Genomic DNA, 13,162 nt, shown 5'->3' on the forward strand with positions numbered 1-13,162 from the left:
GGGAGCCTGGCCAGTCTTTTGTAGTGATAAATACTTAGTTCCTGGGCCAGCTCACAGGCTCAAACCTTATTCATATCTTAAATGTGCCCTTAAGACAGGATTTGTGAGGAAAGAGACAATGGGGAGGTCTCCCACTTTGACCTTGCAGAGAAAACATTTGCTCAGTTTAGGAATCAAAATGGTTCCAGGTCGGTCTTCCTGTGCTGATCTATGTATGTGCTTGGTTGGTACACTTATGAACATTACCATATACCGTATTTTTCGTCCTATAGGGCGCACTGGCCCATAGGACACACCTAGTTTTTTTGGGGGGGGAATTTTTTAAAAAATTATTTCCTCCCCACCAGCCGCGGGGCTGGGGCGGGGGAAGCTCGAGCTTCCCCCGACCCCAGCCCCCAGAACAGGCTGCTGCCCACAAGCCTTGCAGACCTCTGTCCGAAGCACGGGGCGTGCTCTGGAGCGCGCCCCGTGCTTCGGGCTGCAGACTGCTGCTCGCAAGCCTTGGGAGCCCGGCGGGCACGCCCACCGGGCTCCCAAGGCTTGCAGATAGCTTCCTGAAGCCTGGAGAGCGAGAGGGGTCGGTGCGCACCGACGCCTCTCGCTCTCCAAGCTTCAGCGAAAGCCTGCATTCGCCCCATAGGACGCACACACATTTCCCCTTCATGTTTGGAGGGGGGAAAATGCGGCCTATAGGGTGAAAAATACGATATCTAAGACCTCAAAATTCCTATCACACTACCCACTTTCTTCATGCCATGCATAATTTTATAAACTTCTATCTTGTCCCTTTTTGCTGACCTTTTCTCTAAAACTAAAAACTCCCAAACACTGCATCCTTTGCTCACATCCCCGCTATCTTATCCTCCCGTTTTCATTTTTTTGCAAGCCTCAGGCCTGCATTTTGCCATCATTATGAGTAATTGCTTTATAATTGCTTGTATTATCATGGCGACTCCAGCTCAGAGGGTTAAGATGAAGGGGAGGGAAAGCGGTTGCATTCTTCTGTGCCCGGAAACTCAAAACTCCCCGCCATGGATGGCATCTCCACGGTGCCTCAAGTGCCCAGAGACCATTGAAGCCTGTGACATCTGTAATTGGTGAAGACAGCAATAACAGCCACATCCCAGTAGCAAGTATTTGCTAATTGGAAGCCTGCTGCTGATGGACTCAAGAGTTGGATCTTACAAAGGAAGTGGGCAGAACAAACAGGACGAGGAGAAAAGGGAGGCAAAAAATCATGTGATGAGTGTGACAGAAAAGAATTGGATATAGATTTAATATATCTCAGAACAGAGGCTGTGCGAGGAGGATTTAACGTGGAAGAAAGCCAAAAAGATAGTTCAGATGAGTAGATAATTTTATGATGATGATGATGATGAGTTATTAAATTTATATACTGCCCTTCATCCAACAATCACAGGTCGGTTTACAGGAGAAGTAATTTAAGGTTGTTCATAACTTGAAAGCTTTAAAAGGTAGCGCACCCAGCTCTGTACAGATTAGGGTTGCCAACATTTCCTCCTAGTCTTTGGCCTGTGTCCTTAAGAACAGCCCAACATGAGGAAATTACCAGGCCATATCCAGGGCATGATCTGGAGGCGCACGAGGCGGCAACATTACTGATGCTAAGCAGATTTGGGTCTGGTCAGTGCCAGGGGAACTGACCAGCTGTGAACCCCTAATACATGCTTTTGGAAATCGTAGAAAAAGGCAGCAACACACACACATGTAACAAAGAAACACATGGGAAAGTTTTGGTAAAATGGTTGTTGGGATTGAGAAGGAGTGCGACTGGGATAGGAGAGAGGCAAAGCTGCGGGTAGTGAGTTAATTAAGTCAGCAGTCCTGGCCCAGTGACATCAAGTAGGTGCCTTCACTGCTCTCTTTTCAATGCCTGCTATAAGCATTGTTGTTCAGGCAAGCCTATCCAGACCTGTTGACATGTAAATTAAATGGTTTTTAGCTTATCACGAACTTAAATTATGTTTGGATAGTTGTTTTGTTTTGTTGGTCCCCCCCCCCTTTATTTATTTCGTTCTTCTTGTAAACCAGTTTGAAATACTTTTTTTTTTTTTAACAATCAAGCCGTATATAATTGTATTTTTTGCTCTATAAGATTCACTTTTTCCCTCCTAAAAAGTAAGGGGAAATGTGTGTGCATCTTATGGAGCGAATGCAGGCTGCACAGCTATCCCAGAAGCCAGAACAGCAAGAGGGATTGCTGCTTTCACTGCGTAGCGATCCCTCTTGCTGTTCTGGCTTCTGAGATTCAAAATATTTTTTTTCTTGTTTTCCTCCTCCAAAAACTAGGTGCTTCTTGTGGTCTGGTGCGTCTTATAGAGCGAAAAATACGGTAATTAGCAAACAAATGGTAGCTTACCCCAAACAGAGCTGCAGTTCCCAGCACTCTTAACAAACTACAGTTCCAAGGATTCTTGGGTTGGGGGTGTAAGAATGCATTTTACGCATATGATTTGTACGCAGCCTCAGAAGTGATTTGGGGTCTTCAAGGTTGCAGACATCGCTCAGCCTTGAATCTGGAAGGATGTGTATATGCTGAGATGACGGTTTCCAACCTTCCCATTTCCTCTGACAGATTTCTTAACTACGTTCTTCAGCAGCCCTCATGATCTACCTTGAGTTGTGATGCCCTCAACAGCACAATGCCATGCATGTCAGTTGAGAGGTAAATCCCATTGTTTTTGATGGGGATTACTCCTTAGGTAAGTGTGTACAGTATAGGACTGCAGTCTCACTGTAGAATTCTACAATGCATGTTAAAGGCATTGTAACGCAAGGTATAGGCAAATATAATCCAATACAGTGGCACCTTGGTTCTCAGATGCCTTGTACTCAAACGCCTTGGTTCCCAAACGCCGAAAACCTGGAAGTAAGTGTTCCAGTTTTCGAACGTTTTTCAGAAGCCAAGCGTCCGATGCGGCTGTTGGCTATTGTTTCCTGGGCGCCTGCACCAATCAGAAGCTGTGTCTTGGTTTTTGATCTTTCGGAAGTCAAATGGACTTCCGGAACAGATTAGGCTTGGCGCTTTTGTTTTTGCTATTTATTTTGGAGGCTTTTGCAGTTAATTTGTTTTTGTGACTATCATCAGTGCAGGTAAAAAAAAGATATTTTTATTTTTATCATCTACAATACTATCTTCTTTATTTTATAGTACAGTACATTGATTATTGCTTTCATTTTATGGATCAACAGTCTCGTTAGATAGTAAAATTCACGTTAAATTGCTGTTTTAAGGGTTTTTAAAAGTCTGGAACGGATGAATCCGTTTTGCATTACTTTCTATGGAAAAGCGCGCCTTGGTTTTAGATCGCCTTGGTTTTGGAACGGACTTCCGGAACGGATTAAGCTTAAGAACCAAGGTACCATGTATCTGAGGAAACCTTGTTCCCTGCAGTCTCGCCTGAGCTAGCACCCCCAACTCACCCCAACTAGAGAAAGAAAAACAAAATATGTCTTTCTTTACTAACAACCAATAAATTCCTTACAGGGATTAATTTCAACCTGGTGCCTGGTAGTGACTATGATTTTCCTTAAGGTGGGGGGGGGAGAGGTGGAGAGGGAAAGGGGTGGAGTTCTTAAGCATCTTTATCAGTCTCTGTTCTGGGTACCAATCTCAAAGCAGGCAGTCCTCGGACAAGAGGGAGAATAAATAGATGCAGTTGGGAACAAAAGGAGTTTGTTGGGAGCAGTCTTGGGGTAGTGGATGGAAGGACAGATAAACAGACAGGCATTCAGGGAGTCAGAGAGAAGATTGCCAAGCGCTGATGTCTTTACGTGGAACTCAGCTTCTCAGATCTCTTCATCTAAGGACAGGTATGTGGAATTAGGAGCAGATCTGGAAGGTACTTCATTTAAATTGGGGCAACCGCTACTTATTCCATTCATATGTGTACATATGTTGTCGAAAACTGTGTGAAGACTCGATCTGCCAAGAAGGGGGGGTGTTGATGGGGGAGGGGGGGAAGAGGTGCCAAATCTACCCCAAGCCAAAAAAAAAACACTACCCAGGACTTGAAGTCAGGACTGAAATCCCTTGAGGACTATTTTGTATCATTCCTTCTATTTCTAATATTCAGGATGTGAGGACGAATCCTTATGCAGCCCAAATGGCACAAGAGAGAGGTACCAACAGGCTTAAGGGGACCCAACATTTAAAAACATGCAATTGTTTTTCATGAAAAATGTCTATTGGGGTGAACCCACCCAAATTGCCCAGTGAGGGCTGTGTGTGTTCAGAGGCAAGGAATGCTGGCAGGCTGTTAGGTGAGGGTCAGAGGGAAACTGAACAAAGCAGTTGGCATCCTGAACGCTGCACTCCATCGCCACTTTTTCTTGCAGGTCCCATTTGTGTTTTGCTAATCTAGAAATTAACGGTCACTTTTAAACCCTCAGCCAAAATAGGTTCCTAGTCCTTTCCTGGTTCCTTAAGGTGCAGATACAGCCTGAATAAGGACCTGGGGTCTGAACAGCTCTGAACCTGGGATAAATTCTGCACCATCTGAAATCACATGTCCAGCGGTACATTTGCAGACTACTTGCAAGTAAGGAAGCAATGCTATCCACAAGAAGCTGGTGTAAGTCAAGGCAGTGCCAGTTTAGCCAGGGTGGAGCCAAACCCCGTTCAATTGCATCTTTGTTTTGCCGTTCACGTGAGAGAGATAGAAGAGATGAATATACCTTTAAGGCTTTTCTTATAGCTTTGTTAACTATGAACCCCAAAATTTGGGATCCAACAATGTTGCATTTTTGAGCATTAACTATGAATCCCAGTTTGATGTATCTGTTTGGGACGTTCTGCAAAAAACAGGTCACAGCTTTGCAAAGCTTTGGCACAGGTTTGGAGGGGATCCCAAATTTTGGGGTTCGTAGTTCATGAAACTCTTCTAGCTTAGTGATTGGAAGGAAATGGGGAGAGAAAGGAGTGACATTTTAGGTGATCCTGTCTTGACTTAATGCTTCCAGAAGAGGTCTCTCTTGTTTCTATTTCAAATTTAACTAGGGATAAGGAAGGACAACAGAGATTTGCAGTAAAGGAGACAGCGATGGATGGGTTTAGCAAGAGGTGTTGCAACTCAGCTTACTTGGGGGGGGGGACATGCCATGACTATGCTCCTCTAATGGGGGCTCTCTTCTCCCACCTCTCCAGGCCCAATCAGAGCTTCCTTCGCAGGTGCAGGCTACCATAGCAAAAGCAGGACTTTGCAGGAGGTGCTTCCTATCAACTCCTAACAAAACTGAGAATGCCACATGGCAGCCACATCTCTCAGCCTTCCATGGCGCCTCCACGGCCCCTGACTTCATACGAGCGTGGGAGGGATCTGTGCACCTTTGTGTCAACAGCAGCATCCCACGTCATGCGCACCTTGCAGAGACCCTGCAGGAGCCGGCCCGGCAAGAGGAAAGTGAACCACCGGAGGTTCCTACAGAACCAGATTTGCAGGTAGGACATTTGAAGGACATAAGATGAGCCCTGATTGAGCAGGCCAGTGGTCCATGCTGTTGTCACCATGCATGGCCAACCAGAGGCCTGTGGGAAGCCTGTAAGCAGCACTGGAGCACAAAAACAATCTCCCCTCCCATAGTTTGCAGCCACAGATATTCAGAAGCACTGCTGCTTCTGAACTCAAACAGCTACCATCCCTGTTCTCCCCATCCCCACCTCACCCCCATGCTTCTGACTCTAGAGTTTATTTGGGAGAAGGGAAGAGAAGTCTTTGGCAAGATGCCCTGAGTGGTCCATCTCCTCCTTGCTAATGTTCCTTCTGCCCGTTGACTTGCCCTCCCCCTCAGGGCTCAATACATATAACCACCCAGAGGGCAAGTGAAGGATTCCGCTCTGTCTTCTCACTCTGTCACTTCCCGCATGCTCAGAGAGGGCAGGGGAACAGGCAGTGATAGCACAGCAAAGGAGGGAGGGAGGGAGGGAGAGAGGGAGAGGAGCAGAGCTTGGAGGTTTGGGGAAAGGAGGGGCAACAGCAACGGGGGCCTTGGCAAATGCCTGGCGTTGCCTATCTGTCTCTGACAATGGCTCTGCTCTCCCCCCACAAAAATGCCAAACTGGTGCCTATAAGCAGATTCAGAGGGCTGTTGTGGGAAAATAGGAGATCTTTTGGGTGATAAGCACTGGATTGCTCAGTTGGTTAAAGCATGGTGCTGATAACACCAAGGTTGCAGGCTTGATCCCCTGAGGGACAGCTACATATTCCTGCATTGCAAAGGGTTGGTTTTTTTAGGAAGGAAAGCCCCTTCCAACTCCATGATTCTAGGAATAGGGAAGAAGAAGAAGAAGAAGAAGAAGAAGAAGAAGAAGAAGAAGAAGAAGAAGAAGAAGAAGAATGCATCCCTGAGATGGAGGCATGCTTACAAACTGTGTTGTGAGGCATGGTGAGAAACTCTGATGTATCCAGTGCTTTTTTTCTGGGGGTGCACAGGGGTACGCATACCCCTAAACATAACCACTGTGCCTTGGGCTTGCCGATCAGAAGGTCGGTGGTTTGAATCCCCGTGACGGGGTGAGCTCCCATTGCTGTCCCAGCTCATCCCAACCTAGCAGTTCAAAAGCACATCAAAGTGCAAGTAGATAAATAGGTACCGCTCCGGCGGGAAGGTAAACAGCGTTTCCGTGCGCTGCTCTGGTTTCACCAGAAGCAGCTTAGTTATGTTGGCCACATGGCCTGGAAAAACTGTCTGCGGACAAATGTCGGCTCCCTCGGCCAGTAAAGCAAGATGAGCGCCACAACCCCAGAGTCGTTTGCAACTGGACTTAACTATCAAGGGTCCTTTACCTTTACGTTTGGCCTCATTGAGGGGCAGTATTTCAATATGAGTAGGAAAATGAGAGTACCCCTAAACATTTTTTTAAAGAAAAAAAAAGGTGCTGGGTGTATCCCATAGTGCACTGCTTCAGGTAAACCCATTGCAGCCTGCAAGAAAACTCACAGCCTTTTCTTTTCTCCCCCCAGGAGTTTCTCAGACATTGAGGCTGCTACTCGCCGCTTGGCCTCCTCCATCCTTTCCCAGGAGGCTCAGACACCCCCTGCAGCATTGCAGCAAATGAATCCCCCCAAGCCCAACAACCCACCCCCCGCCCGGGCTCCTCCTGGCTCCTTTTTGGGCACAGCAGAAGCGTTTGTGGCTCCCGACCCGAGCCCCAGCTGGGCTCTCTCCCTTGATGCCCTGATGTCAGGACCAGATGAACTTTTCGAGCCCATCACCGAGGAGATGGAACCGGCAAGCAACACCTTGTCTCTGTGTGGTCCTGATCCCTTAGAGTCGTGCCTGCTGGGATGTAATAATGCGCCATCCGGCCTGCCGTCCAACGGAGAAGGTTCTGCAGCCTGTGGAGCTTGCCTAGTAGCTGCAGACCAGTGCTTTCCGGGGGCATCTGAATGCTCCATTCCTGCCTCCAACCCAGGGGCTCTGGTGGCTTCTGACTATGACAACTGCGTGCCCTTCTGGGAGCTGGAAACATGGTGACTTGACCTCCAGATATAACATCCATCTCAATGTCCTGTTTGGTCCAAGGTGGAGGGTTCATACACACGTTTGTGTTCATTTATCCTCATCTGTGCATTCTTCTTGCCTAATGGACACCTGTTTGCAAGCCAGTTCTCCCAGTGCCATGTATCCTTGTACATCATATTCCTTAATATTTGCATTTTTGTACGCACCTTTTCCAAAGAAGTCTTCAACATCTCTGTGCTGTGCTGTCCATTTAATGTTCCATAGAGTGAGTTGGGAAACTGGAAAAGTCTAGAGGAAACATTTCTTCCTTTCTCTTCTCTCAGCCATTCTTTCCCTTTTGAACCCTCTCCTTTCCTTCCTCTCAGGTAATCTACTGTACTCAATAGTTCTGAAAGAGGAACGAAACAACTTAATTAAATCATTTGTTGGCTTTATATATTCATCTCCAAGTATTTTCTTCTTATGCTCAAGGTATGTAAATGTAAACTATGCTTTGCTGTTTAACTGATTCAACTGAAGAGCAGAAAGTTAATTATTGCTCTGCCTAAAATTGCTAATAATGTCCCTTTCTGAATTTTATGCATCTGATTCAATGATGTGACTATTAAATGTTTGTTTCTTACTGCCACCTAGTGGACTGTTCTATTATTATCCATATCTTGTGTGTCATGTATTCCCCACATTTAATCCCTTTAAGTGAGGACCAGGGCCATGTGGCATGTCACTGTGCCACGAGAGAGACAGCCCCATCATGGTATCTGCTGCTGGGGCCTCCTAATGATGTTGGACTACAACTCCCATCATCCCTGAGTGTTGACTGCTGGCTGTGGCTAATGGGAATTGTAGTCCAACATCATCTGGTGAGCCACAGGTTTCCCATTCCTGTATTTCAAGTAACACCCCAGGCCCTAGGCTTTCATGGCTTCTAGAGCAAGTTAGTGGCTTTGCAAGGAAAGTTGTGTGTGAACGTGTGGTGTGGTTTTGATAGAAATATAGATAGATAGATGAAAGATAGATAGATGATAGATAGATAGATAGATGATAGATAGATAGATAGATAGATAGATAGATAGATAGATAGATAGATATAAAAAAAAGAGATAGCTTCGGTAAGATTTCTGTGTCCCTGCATAGCACAGATGCTAAAGATGCAAAGCATTCATGTTTATCTACAACAACTCTGCAAAGGTACATGAGGCTGAGAGGGAGAAATTCCCTCACTGCCACCATTTCAAAAGAGTTGTTGTTGTTTAGTTGTTTAGTCGTGTCCAACTCTTCGTGACCCCATGGACCAGAGCACGCCAGGCACTTCTGTCTTCCACTGCCTCCCGCAGTTTCAAAAGAGTAGAACCCAGGAATTTCATAAATATTCACATCCTGGCTGTGATATCACACCGTGGTTTCAGTAAACCAGCTGCTGCTATGTTTATTATAAAAAAGTAAAGGAATCCTTGACCGTTAGGTCCAGTCGCGAACGACTCTGGGGTTGCGGCGCTCATCTCACTTTATTGGCGAGGGAGCCGGCATGCAGCTTCCGGGTCATGTGGCCAGCATGACAAAGCCGCTTCTGGCGAACCAGAGCAGCGCACGGAAACGCCGCTTTCCTTCCTGCCAGAGAGGTACCTGTTTATCTACTTGCACTGGCGTGCTTTCGAACTGCTAGGTTGGCAGGAGCTGGGACAGGGCTACAGGAGCTCACCCTGACCCCGTCACAGGGATTCAAACCACTGACCTTCTGATCAGCAAGCCCTAGGCTCTGTGGTTTAGACCACAGCACCACCCTATGTTTATTATACAAGTGGGCAATTTAAAAATCTGGGAGAATGGAAATAAAACTAAGCTGAACTCCCATTTCCTCAAAGCACACAAGTTTTCTCCCATAAATAAATTTTCTTGTGACGTAAGCTGTAACTCTCCAAGAAGACCCCTTGATGTGAGTCATGTACATTTGTTGCATGCACAGGTTAAACAAGGCGTGATCCTGTGTAGTTTTGTAACGCTATCTTTTGCTTGTTTTTTATGGTTGCTATGGCTTTTTTAAAAAAGCATTCCTTCAGAGGAGGCAAAGGACTGCTTTTTTTAATTAAAAAAATCCATTTTATTTGAAATGGAATGCAAATGCATTAATTTCACTCGTTAGAAAATTATATGAGGACCATGAAGGGGGATTAAGGCATTACCACAAGTAACAAAACATAGAAATGTAACTAGGCTGCATTGTATCCATCCTATGCAGTGGCGTAGTGTGGGGGGCGCAGGGGGGGCCGGCCACACCGGGCGCAACATCTGGGGGTTAGGGGGCGCAAATCCACGGGTTAGGGGGCACAAATCCACGGGTTAGGGGGCACAAATTACTTGCCTTGCCCCGGGTGCTGACAACCCACGCTACGCCACTGATCCTATGTCTACAGTCTAAACAACATGGAGTCTTCCAATATGCTGCTGGACTACAACTCCCACCCTCCCTGGTTGGCCATTGACCATGCTGGCTGTGGCTGATGGGAACGGGAACCCAAAAACAACATCTGGCAAGAACTGTGCCCTAAAGTGTACTTTATAAGACTGTAAGGGCAAGAGATGTTCCGTATTTTTCGCCCTATAGAACGCACTTTCCCCCCTCCAAAAATGAAGGGGAAATGTGTGTGCGTCCTATGGGGTGAATGCAGGCTTTTACTGAAGCCTGGAGAGTGAGGGGGGTCGGTGCGCACCAACCCCTCTCGCTCTCCAGGCTTCAGGAAGCTATCTGCTAGCCGTGGGAGACGCAGCTCTCCCACGGCTAGCGGAGAGCTTGCCAGCACCCAGAAGTTTGGTGCGCGCTGAGCTCAGCACGCCCCAAGCTTCGGGCTTCGCGCAGCCCTCCGCTAGCCGTGGGAGAGCCGTGCGACTTCGCGCGGCTCTCCCACAGCTTGCGGATAGCAGCCTGTTCTGGGGGCTGGGGTTAGCTTGGGCTTCCCCCGCCCCAGCCCCGCGCCTGGGGGGAAATAATTTTTTTTCTTTATCCCCCCAAAAAAAAAACTAGATGCGTCCTATGGGCCGGTGCATCCTATGGGCGAAAAATACGGTATTGCAAAGAGATGTATGGAGCATGCCAAAATTGCAGAAGGATTTAATGATATTAGAGGCTAACTTAAAATTGGCTTAATAACAGAGGTTTCAGGTACAGTGGTATCTCAGGTTAAGTACCTAATTTGTTCCGGAGGTCCGTACTTAACCAGAAACTGTTCTTAACCTGAGGTACCACTTTAGCTAATGGGGCCTCCTGCTGCTGCTGTGCCGCTGGAGCACACTTTCTGTTCTCATCCTGAAGCAAAGTTCTTAAGCTGAAGCACTATTTCTGGGTTAGCAGAGTCTGTAACCTGAAGCGTATGTAACCCGAGGTACCACTGTATTGCTTATCTGTATTCTGATTTCTGGGTTTTTTATTTTTATTTTTTTAATGCAGCATCATAATCCTGCAGTTCTGAATAAATATTCTGCTCTTCGTTCATTTACCATTCATCCATGGGCAGAGGCACTGGCCTCTATAGCCATTTAGTGCCCTCTATGTTCCATATATTTCAGCATATTATATATGCTATCCCCTTTCAAATATAAAATAAAGAGCAAACAATGTGATGATGTGGGAAGGGGGGAAGTTGGAAGAGAAAATAACTTTTAATAAAAACATTTCTCATGTTCCAGTGCTAGACAATAGAAACCAATCAAATCAACAGTGTCTTATGGGGAACTAATGGGTCACCTTTAAAATGTTGTGGGTTCCTTAGGGGCCCAGGTCTTAAGTATCACAATAAAGAAAAGAAAAGGGGAAAGGACAATTATGTTTTAGAAATTTTCTATGTCCTAAAACTGAGGGCCTTTCTGTGCGAGGCAACTTCTCTCTGGGCCCAAAGTGAATGAATGAATGTGTTACTTGGCCCAACTCGAAGCGCTTTTGCGCAACAACGGCCGCTCCGGAGACACCGGGTCCCCCACCAGCGGGGCGCAGACCCCCCCGAGATTGGCCCGGCGCGTTTCTCTGGCCCCGGATCGCCGCGAGAAGTTTTTAATTTAGCCGAAAAAGGCCCAGATTTCCCGGCGCCAGGCGCGCCGAGCGGGACTCGGCCGCGCTTCTGCCTGGTTTCCCCCGGCGCGCCGCCTCCCCGGCCCGCGAGGCGGCCGGGCTCGGAGAGAGAGGCTCCCGCGGGTCCCTTTCGCCCGGGGCCCGGCGCGCGGCGAGGCGGCGACGCGGCGATTTGGGCCGTTTTGTGGCACTCAAGAAACACAAAGTTGCAGCGGGGACAGGAGCCATGTCTGGCTGCGGAGGAGAGCGCGGGGTCTGCGAGCGCACCAATCAGCGCGCAGCTCCGCCCCTATAAATAGCAGGCAGCTCCGGGGCCGCACTTCAGACTTTACTTTTCGGTTCCGAGAGGTTCTAGCCCGCAGCCCGCCGCCTCCTCCTCCTCCTGCAGCATCAGCCCCAGCGGAAAGCCGTCGCGAGCAGAGGCCACCATGTCGGAGACTGCTCCCGAAGCGCCCGTGGCCGCGGCGCCGGCCGCCAAGGCGCCGGCCAAGAAAGCCAAGAAGCCGGCGGGAGCCGCCAAGGGGCCGCGCAAGGCGTCGGGTCCCAGCGTGACGGAGCTGCTGACCAAGGCGGTGGCGGCGTCCAAGGAGCGCAACGGGGTGTCCCTGGCGGCGCTCAAGAAGGCGCTGGCGGCCGCCGGCTACGACGTGGACAAGAACAACAGCCGCATCAAGCTGGGCCTCAAGAGCCTCGTCAGCAAAGGCACCTTGGTGCAGACCAAAGGCACGGGCGCCTCGGGCTCCTTCAAGCTCAACAAGAAGCAGCTGCACGACACGGCCAGGGACAAGGCGGCGGCGGCCGGCGCCAAGAAGAAGCCGGCCGCCGGGCGCACCAAGAAGGCGACGCCCAAGAAGCCCGCCTCCGGCTCGGCCAAGAAGCCCAAGAAGCCGGCCGCCAAGAAGAGCCCCAAGAAGGCGGCCGCTGCCAAGAAGCCGGCGGCGGGCGCCAAGAAAGCGGCGGCCAAAAGCCCCAAGAAGGCCAAGGCCGCCAAGCCCAAGAAGGCGGCGCCCAAGAGCCCCGCTAAGGCCAAGGCCGTCAAGGCTAAGGCCAAAGCCAAGCCCAAGACGCCCAAGGCCCGAGTGGCCAAGCCCAAGAAGGCGGCGCCCAAGAAGAAGTGAAGAAGCCACGCCACGTCCGCCAGCAGCCCTCGCCATCCCAAAGGCTCTTTTAAGAGCCACCCACTTTCTCACCCGGAAAGAGCTGACTTGCGCTGCTCCAGCGTCACCAGTCGTTTTCCCTTCTTGGAAATTTGGAAAGTCAAATCAGACCCCCACCCGCCCGCTTTTTAATAAAAATAAAGGGACGCACTTGCACCCTAGTTTGCGCCTGCACTTCGGAGTAGCTATGCACAGGGTTAGAGGTTCGGTTCGCCTCTTTAGCGGTATGGTTTGGGGTACTTGGTTTTACAGGGATGTACCAGGCATCATAAGCATCACGAGAGGTTTCCCGTACTTGGGGGTTTGGAAAGTCACACCTCGCCCGCACGCCTGCTTTTTAATAATCAAAAATAAAAGGGACGCTGCAATCCCTGTCTGCACTTATACAGCATAGTGGACGCTAGCAGCTCGCCGCACGTTAAGCCATCGGGCTTCAGGGGTAACAACTTTCCCCGCGACC

At 48.8% G+C, this 13,162-nt stretch overlaps 3 protein-coding genes across 3 annotated transcripts in view; 2 read left to right on the forward strand and 1 right to left on the reverse strand.

Annotated features, from left to right (window-relative positions):
• The window catches only part of TBRG1 (transforming growth factor beta regulator 1), a 202,480-nt gene that overhangs the window by 39,386 nt on the left and 149,932 nt on the right, over positions 1-13,162 (reverse strand). The window lies entirely within an intron of this gene.
• LOC309516999 (uncharacterized protein C19orf85) lies at positions 3,647-8,102 on the forward strand. The gene is made up of 3 exons (XM_082195984.1): positions 3,647-3,834; positions 5,168-5,461; positions 6,984-8,102. Exons 2-3 carry the CDS (start codon positions 5,262-5,264, stop codon positions 7,495-7,497), a joined length of 714 nt encoding a protein of 237 aa, XP_082052110.1. The 5' UTR covers positions 3,647-3,834; positions 5,168-5,261; the 3' UTR covers positions 7,498-8,102.
• Positions 11,809-12,863, forward strand: LOC309517001 (histone H1.3-like). The gene has a single exon (XM_082195985.1). The coding sequence runs from the start codon at positions 11,974-11,976 to the stop codon at positions 12,661-12,663; it is 690 nt and encodes a 229-aa protein (XP_082052111.1). The 5' UTR covers positions 11,809-11,973; the 3' UTR covers positions 12,664-12,863.

Source organism: Podarcis vaucheri (assembly GCF_965113315.1).
Source record: "Podarcis vaucheri genome assembly, chromosome: 13".
In the NCBI taxonomy this organism is placed as follows: domain Eukaryota; kingdom Metazoa; phylum Chordata; class Lepidosauria; order Squamata; family Lacertidae; genus Podarcis; species Podarcis vaucheri.